Consider the following 14,280-nt stretch of genomic DNA (forward strand, 5'->3'; position numbering starts at 1 on the left):
CAGTTTTGTACTGTTTGTCAATTATATTTAAATGTTCATGTTTGTTACAGCATCCGTGTGGCTGTAGTGGAGCTAGGCGAAGCAGCCGCCGAGCTCATCAAGGCTGGCGGGGCTTGCCGTCTCAACTCCAACACCGACGCTCGTCGACTCGTCGCTGACTGCTCTAGGAAAGTCAGCGAGAAGGTAAACTCTCAAATACATGTTTAGAGCTCTTCCTCGTGAGCCTGGGCAAGCCACGATAGAAATAAACTATCCACTGCTTTATACTACATTGTGCAACAAGGGGAGAAAGTTGAATATTATTAACGAGAGTAAGTTAAATCGCGACGGCTTGCCGGAGCGATTTAAAGGCTCGAGTTAGTAATATTCATACTTCCCGAGTTACACACAATGTTTTTCATCACACTTGCATTATAAAAAATATGCAAAAAGGTAAAAAAGAGTTCAATACAGTACTAGAAATTTCTTTAACTCCATAGGGAGAACGATTTTTCTATAACTCACGCTCCGTCTGCGTGCAATAGCACATTTAATGTGCGAGTGTGATGAAAAAATAATTTCATTATTGCGACAACGGGTAGCTGTTACATTTTGGTGCCGTGACCAGGATTTTTCACAATACTATATCGATTGATCATCAACATCTTGAGGAAACCCGACCGCTATGAGCTCCTGTAGGAACAGCTTAACTATGTAAATTCAGATCCCTGTCCTTTTGTTTCTGTTCCGTTTTTTCGGCTACCCTAAGGTTGTCTGGAAGAGCTTTTTAGCGATAAGACCGCCTGTTGTTAGCTAGTTATACTCTCACTCAATATGCTGTATAATTTTTCATGTAAAATGGTGCAATCCATACTAATATTATAAATGGGAAAGTGTGTGTGTCTGTTTGTTTGTCCGTCCTTCACGGCAAAACGGAGCGAGGAATTGTCGTGATTTTTTAAGTGGAGATAGTTGAAGGGATGGAGAGTGACATAGGCTGCTTTTTGTCTGTTTCTAACGCGAGCGAAGCCGCGGGCAAAAGCTAGTAAATAATATATACTATATTTGTGTTGAGGTGGTGTCAGTGCTGGCCGCGCTGCAGGCCGGGTCGCGCGGCACGCAGGCGTGCATCGACGCCGCCGCCACCATCGCCGCCATCATCCAGGACCTCGACACCACCATCCTGTTTGCTAGCGCAGGTACATTTTATTCCGAACGCTACATCACCATGTATCCATATTATACTATACTACATATAATATTTTAATGAGATAGTTTGTGTGTCCGTTTGTTTGTCCGTCTTTCACGGCAAAACGTAGCGACGAAATGACGTGATTTTTTAAGTGGAGATAGTTGAAGGGATGGAGAGTGACATAGGCTACATTTTTGTCTCTTTCTAACCCCCCACTTCCCTAAAATTGGATCAGTGGGGAAGTTTGTATGGAACATTCCGCAATTTTTGAATTTATCGCGAGCGAAGCCTCGGGCAAAAGCTAGTTTTCTATAAAACTACAAAATGGTCAATTAATACTTTGTGTTGCCCACCATAAAGAATATCTGCTTCACATTTTTGATCCCGTTTCAAAGAATTTAGAGACAAAAATAATGTTACTTACTTTATTTACTTATAACAAAGTTGTAATTCCATTGAAACCATCAAATGTACATCTAAATGTGCAGTGGGCGGCAAATAGATAAGACGTTTCATTTTAACAAGCTAGACCCAGAATCCTTTCTCTTTTTTCCATGAAATAAAACTGTAAAGGCCATGATAGCAATAGGTTTTTTGTTAATATTTGTTTTGCCTAACAATTAGATACATCTTCCTAGCTCAACTTCTATATTATTATATTTCCCTCAGGCACTCTCCACTCTGAGAAAGAAAACGACACCTTCTCCGATCACCGCGAGAATATCCTCAAGACGGCCAAGACGCTGGTGGAAGACACCAAGACCCTCGTTGGAGGGGCCGCCGGTACCCAGGAGCAACTGGCCCATGCTGCACAGAACTCGGTCACAACCATTGGTAAGCTTCCCAACAGTAATAGATAGATAGATAGATAGAATACTCTTTTTTGGCACACTTCAGCAAAAGATTCAGTAATATTAGGTTACTTTCCAAAATTTATTTGTATTTAGGGTTCTCAGAGGTCGGCAACGCATAAGTGAGTGATATTGCTTATGTCCATGGGCGGAGATGACTGCTTCCCATCAGGCGGCTCGCCTGCTCGTTTTCTGCCTATTTCATAAAAAATATATATACTACTTTTTTATACCACATCGGTGGCAATCAGGCATACGGTCCGTCTGATAGAAAGCGGTCACCGTAACCTATGGACTGGCTCAAGGGGTGTACAATGCGCGTTGACGACCCATTAGAAACTTGTACACTACTTTTTTGAAGAACCTTATACTGTAGTTCATCGGGAATACCTCGTCGTTATCATTAACTTTATTTTTATTTGTGGAGTAGTTCTTTCCTGGTTACTAAATCCTCAAATTTAATATTGATCTAAGACGGAAACCTCTTCACAAAAAAGTATTCTTTACAATATAAATTCAATCGAAAATATGAAGACTTTAAAAAATCAAAATTGCTTTAACAAAAATAAGACTGTTGTTTTTGACCTCGTCAACTGTACAAAAATACTTTGCGATGATTGAGGAATTTATATTTTAGCATAGAATACTTTTATTTCAGTCACAACAAAATAATGATGTGTGGCAAATGTATTATATTTGTCATTTTACAGCAAAACTATACAAGCAAATATCGTCCTTAGAGTAACCGGCCAAGTGGGATTTATGTTTCACTAAATTTCTACACATATTGCTAATTGTAACCTAACTGTTAAAAAAGAGTTAAATTATACTATCAATTTGTATTATTTCTTACTAAAGCTAACTAAACCTTTTCCCCCACAGTGCAACTCTGTGAAGTGGTTAAACAAGGCGCTATGTCGCTTGGCTCCCACTCCCCCGAGCCGCAAGTGTTGCTGCTCCACGCCGCTCGCGACGTCTGCGCAGCGTTACGAGACTTGGCTGCTGCCACTACCGCTGCTAGTGGCAAACAGTTGAAGCATCCGGACTGTGAAAGACTGAAGCATGCTGCTAAGGTAAGATTGTAGCACTCACGTGTATAGAAGCGGAATATATGTCATTATAAAACTCTTCGAGACGTTTCTGCGGCCTTCATAGACTAACGTCACTAGTTAGTGGCAAACAGTTGAAGCATCCTGACTGTGGAAGACTCGAAACATGTTGCTAAGGTAAAATTGTAGTACGCACGTGTATAGAGGCGGAGTATATGGCGGACTGTCACTATATAACTCGCCGAGACATCTATGTGGCTCTAAGAGACTTGACTGCAGCCACTACAGCCGCTAGTGGCAAACAGTTCAAACGTCTAGACTGTGAGCGGCTGAAGCATGCTACCAAGGTAAGATTGTAGCACGCACGTGTATAGAGGCGGAGTATATGGCGGACTGTCACTATAGAACTCGCCGAGACATATGTGTGGCTCTAAGAGACTTGACTGCAGCCACTACAGCCGATAGTGGCAAACAGTTCAAACGTCTGGACTGTGAGCGGCTGAAGCATGCTGCCAAGGTAAGATTGTAGCACGCACGTGTATAGACGCGGAGTATATGGCGGACTGTCACTATAGAACTCGCCGAGACATATGTGTGGCTCTAAGAGACTTGACTGCAGCCACTACAGCCGATAGTGGCAAACAGTTCAAACGTCTGGACTGTGAGCGGCTGAAGCATGCTGCCAAGGTAAGATTGTAGCACGCACGTGTATAGACGCGGAGTATATGGCGGACTGTCACTATAGAACTCGCCGAGACATATGTGTGGCTCTAAGAGACTTGACTGCAGCCACTACAGCCGATAGTGGCAAACAGTTCAAACGTCTGGACTGTGAGCGGCTGAAGCATGCTGCCAAGGTAAGATTGTAGCACGCACGTGTATAGACGCGGAGTATATGGCGGACTGTCACTATAGAACTCGCCGAGACATATGTGTGGCTCTAAGAGACTTGACTGCAGCCACTACAGCCGATAGTGGCAAACAGTTCAAACGTCTGGACTGTGAGCGGCTGAAGCATGCTGCCAAGGTAAGATTGTAGCACGCACGTGTATAGAGGCGGAGTATATGGCAGGCTGTCACTATAGAATTCGCCGAGACGTTTGTGTAACTTGGCTGAATGTTGAAGCATGCTTCTAAGTTAAGATTATAGCACTCACGTGTATAGAAGCGGGTTATAATGTGAACTATCACTGTAGAGGCCTGTACGTTTGTGTGCCCTTGAGAGACTTGGGTGCAGCTACTGCCGCTGCTAGCGGCCAACAATTGAAGCATCCTGATTGTGAACGACTGAAGCATGCTGCTAAGGTAAGTTTGCAGCCTTCACTACTGTAGACGCAGAGTACATCACCCTGGAAATCGTGAACATCTAATTATATGACAATGGAATTAAACATTTGGTAATATTTTTGTTAAAACAAGCACTTATGTCTTCTAAGATTTCTCGACGTGAACTTCGAGAAAAACTCTCTTTTTCATTTTGGTTGCATTAAAAATCATGGGTATCCTGTGGAACTGGGAGGTTCGAATCCTGACCAGATTTTTATTTTATTTCTTAAACTTCGTTTTCAAATATGAAGTATTTCAAGTAAGTTAAATTTGCTGATATTAACATTAAACGTGGTTGTGTTGTTTTGTATATACCCTGGGAAAATGTGTGTGTTGTCTATGTCAATATTGGACTTTTGAAGCGGGACAGAGAACGCTGTTACTGTGACAGAACCTTAATATGTGCGAAAGTCAGTTTGGTACCAACACTTAATAAAATTTCTAACTGTAATCTACTGTAAAATATATATTTTGACATAAATCTCTAGCCGTATATAATTTTTTTCATCTTTATAATATTTAGTCAAGAATTTTTCCATGTTTCTGAACATCTGTGCACTTCTAGTGTTGTATTACGTGAATAAACGTGTTGGCACCAAAGCTTTCCAGATCTTCTGTCAAAGAGCAGCGCTAACGTATTATTTCCAATAGCGGCTGACAGACAAGCGGCGGAGCCTGCCCACCCCTCGCCGCCGCGACTACAACTCCGCCGACTCCGAGACCGATCTCTTCCAGTCAGACCAAGAGGACGAACTTATCAAGCTGCTAGACTATTCCAGTCAGGATGATGATGTATCTCCATCCGTCTTCCATGATAATTGCGAGGAAATCATCGCATATATAGAAAGATTAATGAAAAACCCTGAGAAAAGAAAGGTCGATGATGATCTTAATCTTAGATATAATCTCGCAGCGAAAAATAGCTTAGTTGATATGGATTGGAGAGTATTGAAGTATGGAGAGAATATCCTACTTGGTGAAGTTAAGACGCTAGTAGATCTGTTCATAGATTATAATGAAAGAGCGGAAAATAAGCGTAAGAGAGCGGTCATTATGAGATTAAAAGCAAATGATGATTTGGATAAAGAAATGAAGAGATTATCTCAAGTTATTGAAGATATGGACTCTGAAGTAGATGTTAAGGAAGTCACAAAAACTATTAGGTCTATACAGACGTTCCCCAGGACTAATAAAGTAGAAAAGCTGAAGAACCCAATATTTAAAGTTAGGAAAGTTAGACCAGTCAGTTTGGAATGTAAAAGTCCTAGTCCAGAGAAAATCTTTGAAGTTAAAAGTCCTACTCCAGATAAAATAGTTGAAGTTAAAAGTCCTATTCATGAAAAACAAAATGGGTTCACAGAAATCACAGTAGCTCCAGAAATGGTTGCTAAAGATATCAAAGTGATCTTCCAAAAGATGTTGAACGATGATTCTGAATGGTGGAAAGCGATTGCTAAAAAGAACTTAGACAAAATGGAAGAAACTAGGAAAGAACTAGAAAGATTCAGTGGACATGAGTTAGTACTAGGTGACTTCCAAAATGAGATAGACAAGTATGAGAACGAGAAGAAAACGTTACAGACGTTTATCGATGATGTCGATAAATCGAAAGCTGTAAATAAAGATTTGGAATACGATAAAAAATATGAAGATATGGTTTTGAAACTCATAGAGTTTGCTAAGAAAGATTTTGTTTATAAAGGTTTTGATCCACTTATAGAACAACTCAAAGCTCTTTCTAATATACAAATAGAAGCTCGTAAAAAGAAGGTTCATATTCAAGATATTGTCAATATTTATACACAAATTGATATTTCTAAATATACTTATGAGGAGCTCTGTCTGCTAGAAAGATATTACAAAGAAATTATCCGCAAATATAAAGAAGAAACTTACAATAAAGAGAATATTAAAAGAGATGATAGATCCCCTAGCTTATGCAGAGATGAAACTCAGTCAGCCCCGCCAACTTTCCATAGAAACGTAATCTTAAATGTTCATTCAAGTCAGAATCTAACTAAAAACATAAAACATTATGGCAGCACAATAATCACTAATGGCGACTCTTTAAAACGCTCTCAAATCAACTACAACAATTCTAAAAATAACTTAGAAATCTTCGATCTAACTCGAACTTACCCTGAAGAATATTACGCCAACAACTGGTGGTCTATTTACGAAGACATTTTAAAGAATAGGGAACACCAATTCGGTTCTATAGATAACTGGTGGAACTTCTACGAAGCGATCTTAAACAAAAAAGACACATCCGATGAAGAATTGAAGAAGATTCGCGCAGTGGTGAAATACAGGAATAGTCTTCGGAAACCAAGTAGCAGGATGGAGGAACAGTTGAAAATGCTGGACGGAGTGAAGAGACAATCATTCACGGAGAGCGAGGATGTGGCGACGGATAACAGAGAATCGGTCAGAGTCTGTCGCACGACTAACGCATGAGGCGGGCATCAGTGTCGTGCTATTTTTTGTTAAGCCTGTGTCCGGAACATATACTAAATTCAGTTCAAAATAGTTTCTGAATTATCTTCTCATAGACGAAAGTTTTTTCATGGCTTGTGTTCGAGTTCACTTTCAAAAACCTCATATATCGCCACGTTTAAAAATGTTTTGTTTAAGAAATTCCAGATTTATTCAAAAGTTTTACCCGAAATTTATTATTTGTTGAATACAGAATAGACTATTAGAAAAATTTACGTTTGCGTCATAAAAATCTCATTAAAAATTTTATATTTCCTCATTTTTGAATTCCATCCTTAAAATAATTTTAATGTCAAATGAAGTCTGTTACTGTTTTGAAATGGCTAATACGTTGATACATCTTTATCAATATATTTATTATTAAACATTCGTAAAAATTTATAAATAAAATAATTTGTGTTCCGGACACAAGCTCTCACCTCTCTTCTGTCATTTTCAGCTCTTGTGTCATCTAGAAATGTGTTTAGTCTGTTTGGTGTGGCATGCTTCCCTTCGCAGGGCTAGAATGCACGCTCATCGCGCCCTTTACCGTGTGGGGTAAACCGTACAATTATCTAAAAAAAATAGTCTGAAAAATTTATCCAAGATACACCTTATTTCTTTTTTTACATATTTGTACAAAAATCAGGCTAAATTTATATCAAAATTGCTACCCAGCAGGGTGAGGTACCCTGAAAGGGTAACCATTGTATGTGCCGTTAGTTTTTCAGGTTACTAAACACATTTCGATCCATTTCATGGTATTGGAAGTTCCGCTTGACATCCATACCCCAGTCAACGACTCATGGCGACCCTGCCAATTCCACATGCTTAGTTCTGCATAACAGTCCTTATGAATAAAGAAAAAGTGTGTGAATGTAGACAACGAGTTCTTTAGACTCAAACTATGAGATACCAGCCGCTTTACCAACTAAGCTACCGCACAGCAACTTATTTTGAATGTTTGCTTTTTTTTAGTTCTTAGATTGAATAAAAGGGGTCGCCGTCGTCGTTGAATGGTAAACCAGTGAATAACTCAAAACCACAAGCTTTCATTATCTCACTAGCAATAAAAGTCCAATATTGACGTGAGCTTCGTCTATTATATCTATGTATCTATTTCACGGTGTCGAAAGCTTATGGGTTTCCGCTATGGCATGGTGCTTTACTTGTTTTATCATCCTAAACTTAGCTGGCAACCCTAAGCTTTGAATATTAATATACAGGCAACATTTGGGAAAATACTAGGTTAAAATTTACGTCATTGCTTCCTATTTTTACTTGGGTAATATGCCTTGATTTGCCGAGTTTTATTTAGAGTTAGAAATAAGGGAAAATAACATTGTATTTAGAGACATTTCATTAACAAATTCAGTGAATTATCCCGATTTCAGTTATTCAGTTTCATGTTTTAATTTAATTGGTGTTACATCGTCATTATCAATTTCAAAATTGGGACTAATTTTATTTATGAACCACCGCGCGTAGCACACTAGTGTGATATACCTTATCGCGTTGGTGCGTCCCTATCGCACTTACAAATAGTGCAGAAAAGGACGGCCTGACGTGATAGATTTATCACGCGACCGTGCTTACCCGCCAGGAAGGATATTCTAGCTCTGTACGTGTACAAATCAAGGCATCCAAATGTCGACTCATTCCTAATAAACTTAATTTTTTTCAGGTTATGGTGACGAATGTGACGTCACTGCTGAAGACAGTGAAGGCGGTTGAAGACGAGCACACGAGAGGAACCAGGGCGCTCGAGAGCACTATTGAGGCGATCTCGCAAGAGATTGAGGTAAGATATAAGGATAATATGATAAAAGAATGACTGTCAAAGTGGTATTATCATACCCCTTTAATTTGATCCAGTGCCACAAAACCAAGAAAAATCTTCAATAATTCATTTAAAGACGAGAAATTCAATTTATGATGAAATATTGTAATTAAAATAACATGCATAATTTAACCCTATGACGTAGAAAATAATAGTTACTTTACTTTTAATTAAAATCCTGGTCACGGCACCAAAGTGTTACTCTTTCTTACTAACAGATCTTAGAATAGTTCGAGATCTTTAAAGATGCATGTAGAACACAACAACAATTTTCTTCTAAACCAAGTCATTAGTGAGACACTAATTAATAAGAAGTATTTCTTTGACAAGTCGAGGGTGACATAGTCAGGCGCATATGTTGCTAAATTAAATATTCATTTAATAAACGCTTATTTTTTATGAATGATGCAATTACTTATGAGACAAATTTCTCCAGATCCTCATGAACCCGACGCCTCCTAAAACCACGGCCACGCCAGAAGAACTCATCCGCTGCACGCGCCAGATGACGGTCAGCACAGCGAAGGCAGTGTCCGCCGGGAACAGCAACAAGCAAGACCAGTTGACGGCCGCTGCTAACCTGGGACGGAAGACTGTTGTAGACCTGCTGGCTGCTTGCAAGGTTTGTAAGACATATTAGACTTATTACACCATGTCCTCATGAACCCAAGGCCTAAAACCACCGCCAAACCAGACGAGCTGATCCGTCAGCACAGCGAAGGCAGTTTCCGCCGGGAACAGCAACAAGTAAGACCAGTTGACGGCCGCTGCTAACCTGGGACGTACATAGTTTGAGACACAGGATTAAATAAATGGGACCTTTTATTTCAGTATATTTTGTGTTTAAAAACTCAAATAAAAAATTTAATTTAAGTCCCAAAATAGCTGTTTATAACTGCGAGGAGCATTCAGGTAAATAGAAATGCTAATGAAGTAGAAACATACATCGTATCATCGATACCTTTGTGTCAAATTCATAGATCTTGAAAAATTATACAATAATCACTTTTCTTGAGCTTCTTGTTAAGTAGTTATTTGTTTTACAAGGGGGAAAAGTTATTGTTTAACCGCACGTGCCAATATTGATACCCGAGCAAGCGAAACATTCCAATATTGAACCGCGAGCGTAGCGAGTGGTTCAAAAAGTGGAATCTTGAGCGTTGCGAGGGTTTCAAAGCACGAAGGTTAAGCAAACTTTGCCACCGAGTGAAACAACATTTTTCACCACGAACCAAATACTGACTATAAAACATCAAACTAAATCAATTCCATTTGTATGAAATTACTTTGCACTTTAGTGGATAAAATGCAATTTTGCTATCTGTTTTCGAATAGCAAAGTAAGCCTTTACTCGTTGGTGTGGTGAAAATACGTTTTCTATTTTAGGCTGCAGCCTTCACAGCGGAAACCGACGAGCTCCGCATACGCACCATAGAATCTGGTCGCGAAGCGGCTCTAGCTTACAGAGCGTTACTCCAAGCCGTACTCAGCGGCAACGGCAAACGACAGTTGCCCGACTTGTCCAGACGAGTTGCCGCCGCCGTGGCTGATATTATCGCCGCTGCTGACTTACTTAAAGGTATGCTTTTAAAACTTTTTTTTTATACTACGTCGGTGGCAAACAAGCGTACGGTCCTTATGGAATTTGGCTGCGGTCTTCTGTAAGGCGGAGGTACTACCCCAGTTGGGCTCTGCTCTAGATTCGAGCGAGATGATATCCGCTGTGCTGTGCCCTACCACACAAAACAGAACACGATCTTTGCAAAAATAACATGACTACTGAATAAGGCTTTTATTAGAGCGTTTTCACATTATGCGATCCGATAAATAGGACCGATCTCCGTTTGAAACCTATATCCAATATCGGATAAAATATGTGAAAATGCTGTCATCCTCAGTCAGCAGCATTTTTTTTATATTTAGTTTAGTTCTTAGTTGTAATTCGACATTTAGAGACCTTATACATCTCTAATTAATTGTAATAGAGTTATACTTTAGTTAGAACTTAGAATTAGTAGTATCAATTCTAATTTCAATTCAATTTAAATTTTTTTCATGTGTACAGTCAACCAATTGGAACCCTAGGCCACTCTACAACCATGTCAAAATGACAAGCAGTAAGAGATTTCTTACAATCTGATTTATAACATTACTGTGACATAGTTCTACAGTGGCCTAGGGTTCCAATTGGTTGGCTGTACATATACATGTGACATGTAAAAGTGCCTCTGTGGCCTATTTGCTGAATAAATTATTTTGATTTTGATTTTTGAATTCTAGCTCGATGCAGACATTGACATATAGAAACCACTTTTTTCTACATAACATATGGTTTCAATTGGTGCCATGACCAGGATATCGTCACACATATTTGACAAGAACATCTGTCGACAGGTTCAGACTGGGTGGACCCCGACGACCCGACCATCATCGCCGAGAACGAGCTGCTCGGGGCCGCCGCCTCCATCGACGCCGCCGCTAAGAAACTCGAGTCTCTGCGCCCGAGGAAGAGCATGAAAGTTCAGGTCAGTTTTACCAATATTTGGCAAAATATATTGTAACATATCTGCTTTTTTTTTAAATTATAAATGGGCTTACTCTTGGCCACAGACTAGCCAAAGGCGCTGCTTGTTTTGCGTATGTATTTTCTTTAATGTTTCTAATATGTAGCGTTCTTAATTAAAAGATACCTCACTGTCGCTTTTTTATAGGGAACTTGACTGTAGTTAAAATAAAATATTTTATACCATGCACTAAATAAAGCATCAGATAATTATAAGAAAAACATGGACAGAAGTTATTTTTAAATCCAATTTTTATTTAATAAGTCAGGTAGGAATATATAAAGTAACTGAGTTGACCGTAACGTCAATTCGATTTCATATAAATTCCATATTAGCAAGTCGTTCAAATTCGTTTTGACAGACTTGACAGTCCTTGAAAAGAAGCTGATTTGACTAGGAGGCAAGTAGCCTATTATCTATTATTATTGTAAATGGGCTTAGTCTGAGCCACAGACTAGCTAACGGCAAAGCCGTGGCCTACGACGGCGCTTGCCATAAGACAGGTTATTCATATAAATATATTAGAGATAAAGCAAATGTCTTCCCTAGACCGATGTTACACTATCATAGAAATATGATCATAGACAACATGCCGTCCATTTTCTTCTTTGAAAAAGAAGGTAGGCATACATACCTGATATATGATAATTTCATATCGGCCTTAGTCAACCGACAATGTGAATACAGCCTTGTCTTAACAATGTACGTTAATTTTGATCCTTATGCCTTGTACACACGTATTACGACTAGGGAACAAATCAAATTATTTTATTGAATATTTTTATTCCCGGCTCGGCCACCAGTGGGCCTCGTCATTTTTTTCTTTCGTGTATGATATATATTTCAATTTATAACACACGTATTAGTTGACGTGAGACCTTTTAATTAAGAACGTCACAAAATATCCTACAGCTTTATATGAAAGACGACATATATATCTTATATTTGTTCAACACGAATCACATTCATGAAGAAAACCATTCAAGAAAGAAGAAAGAAGAGCAACAAAGCAGAATAATAGAAGAGAAGACAATGCCAGTAGTCGTTGAGATATGTTTGATATTCTTGGTTGTTCTGCGTATCACCCGGGAATCAAACATATTACCTAACGACTCTGGCCAATCGACGAGTTTAGAAAACAGAAAAAACGGAAACTCAGAAGAAAGAACGATATTTTCTCTAAGTTATCTAAACATATTCTTGATATATATTTATACTAGCTTATGCCCGCGGCTTCGCTCGCGTTAGAAAGAGACAAAAGCCTATGTCTCATATAGCCTATGTCACTCTCCATCCCTTGAACTATCTCCATTTATAAAATCACGTCAATACGTCACTCCGTTTTGCCGTGAAAGACGGACAAACAAACAGACACACACTTTCCCATTTATAATATCAGTATGGATATGGTATGCAGCTCGTGTTAAAATCATGCACCTACTTGATCTTTCGGTTTAGCCCATGGTTGACTGATAGAGAATGCCACCTGGCATTAAGTCCGCCATTTTGTATTTAAAATAAATAAATGCCTTACCGATAGAAATAAAGTCTCTTTCATCCACTAAATTCCTCAATCGTCTAAAAAAATATCTTATCGAACTGTGTCCATATAGTCTTAAAGAGTACTTTCAGCTTGCAAAAAAAAAAAATGTATTGCATGTTAGTTTTACTTTTGTAAACATTGTTTAAATAATGCTACACCAATCTGGTAAAATTGTATTGAAACTTATTAAACATGTACATGTACCATCTTATGTAAACATACAATTTATGGCAAATAAATGAAATGAAATGAAATAATTATTTGTCGGTCTTCAATAAATTGTCAATTTTCTTTAAGTCATAAACACGAGCTCTTTTCTTTGAAAACTGTTGCGATAAGACATTTGCATGATTATGAATTGGGCTGTTTTTAACCCCCGACGGAAAAACGACGGGGTGTTATAAGTTTGACGTGTCTGTCTGTCTGTCCGTCTGTCTGTCTGTCTGACTGTGTTTATGTCTGTCTGTGGCATCGTAGCTTCCGAACGGATGAACCGATATAGGTTTAGTTTTTTTGTCTGAAAGCTGAGTTATAGTCCTGCGGCGCTGGCTATATTTTGGGCCCTAAGTTAAAAAAATATTAAAGTCGATTTTGTTTTCGTTTATAAATACATTGATAACATATAAATTTAACATTTCGTTTTGGGTCACATTCCTAGGGTGCTTTTTTAGTAATTTGGTAATTTGTGGTTATAATTTTTAATTTGACCTAATGTGGTAAAAAAAATATTCGAGAGAAAAAATGTAACTGTATTGCATTTAGAATGATATTTTTAGCGTGTATACGTAGTTTGGGTCAATTTACTCGAGTGCTATATGACAATTTGTCATACCTAGCGAAACAGACACAAAAAAATATTCATGTTAAAAAAAATAAGAAACGTCGCATTGCCTCCTTTAAATATATCAATAAACTGAAATTGTGTTTTCCTACTCCAGTGCTTGATAAAATTTGCGATAATTTAGCAAAAATAGGTTTTTACCATTCCAAAAAAATATTAAAGTTACTAGAGTTCTTATCTTATTAACTAAAAAGACAAGATAAATAAGATACGTGAATTTGGGTAAGTTTAATAGAATGCTTCGAAAAATAATACGGTATTAATATTTGCGTTCGATCAAGTCAAGCGAGCGCAGTGACGCGGGTAGTGTAGGTATTATGATACCGACCGCGCGGCCGTGGCGCGGCAGCGGGGAAGGGCAATGACCTCTCTCGACATTCGACAAACCGCACGTTGTGTACAAAACGCCAAAATTTATTTCAACTGTGCGCATCACGCTATTTAATGCTAAGCCTGAAAGGGTTGTATTTGATAAGACTACTAGAGTAACAATTTTAACTTAATATACCTATTTTCCACATGCGTCAGTAAATAATTTAATTTATAAATAATAAATTAAGTATACATCGTGGAATCTACTACTACTACTGCCAAATAAAATAATGCGATTTATCATCTAA

General features: G+C 38.5%; 1 protein-coding gene across 12 annotated transcripts in view; it reads left to right on the top strand.

The window, feature by feature from the left end:
* LOC125238646 (talin-1) overlaps positions 1–14,280 on the top strand; it is a 158,267-nt gene that overhangs the window by 123,377 nt on the left and 20,610 nt on the right. For 10 of the 12 annotated variants that reach the window (XM_048146022.1, XM_048146021.1, XM_048146013.1 and 7 more), the window contains 9 exons: positions 51–183; positions 1,055–1,178; positions 1,841–2,005; positions 2,905–3,095; positions 5,049–6,824; positions 8,557–8,673; positions 9,149–9,334; positions 10,099–10,291; positions 11,107–11,237. In XM_048146022.1, coding sequence (XP_048001979.1) covers positions 51–183; positions 1,055–1,178; positions 1,841–2,005; positions 2,905–3,095; positions 5,049–6,824; positions 8,557–8,673; positions 9,149–9,334; positions 10,099–10,291; positions 11,107–11,237 — 3,016 coding nt within the window. The remainder of the gene's footprint in view (positions 1–50; positions 184–1,054; positions 1,179–1,840; positions 2,006–2,904; positions 3,096–5,048; positions 6,825–8,556; positions 8,674–9,148; positions 9,335–10,098; positions 10,292–11,106; positions 11,238–14,280) is intronic. The other 2 variants (XM_048146023.1, XM_048146024.1) reach the window with 1 other exon arrangement.

The sequence above is a fragment of the Leguminivora glycinivorella genome, chromosome 24 (genome assembly GCF_023078275.1).
Source record: "Leguminivora glycinivorella isolate SPB_JAAS2020 chromosome 24, LegGlyc_1.1, whole genome shotgun sequence".
NCBI lineage: Eukaryota > Metazoa > Arthropoda > Insecta > Lepidoptera > Tortricidae > Leguminivora > Leguminivora glycinivorella.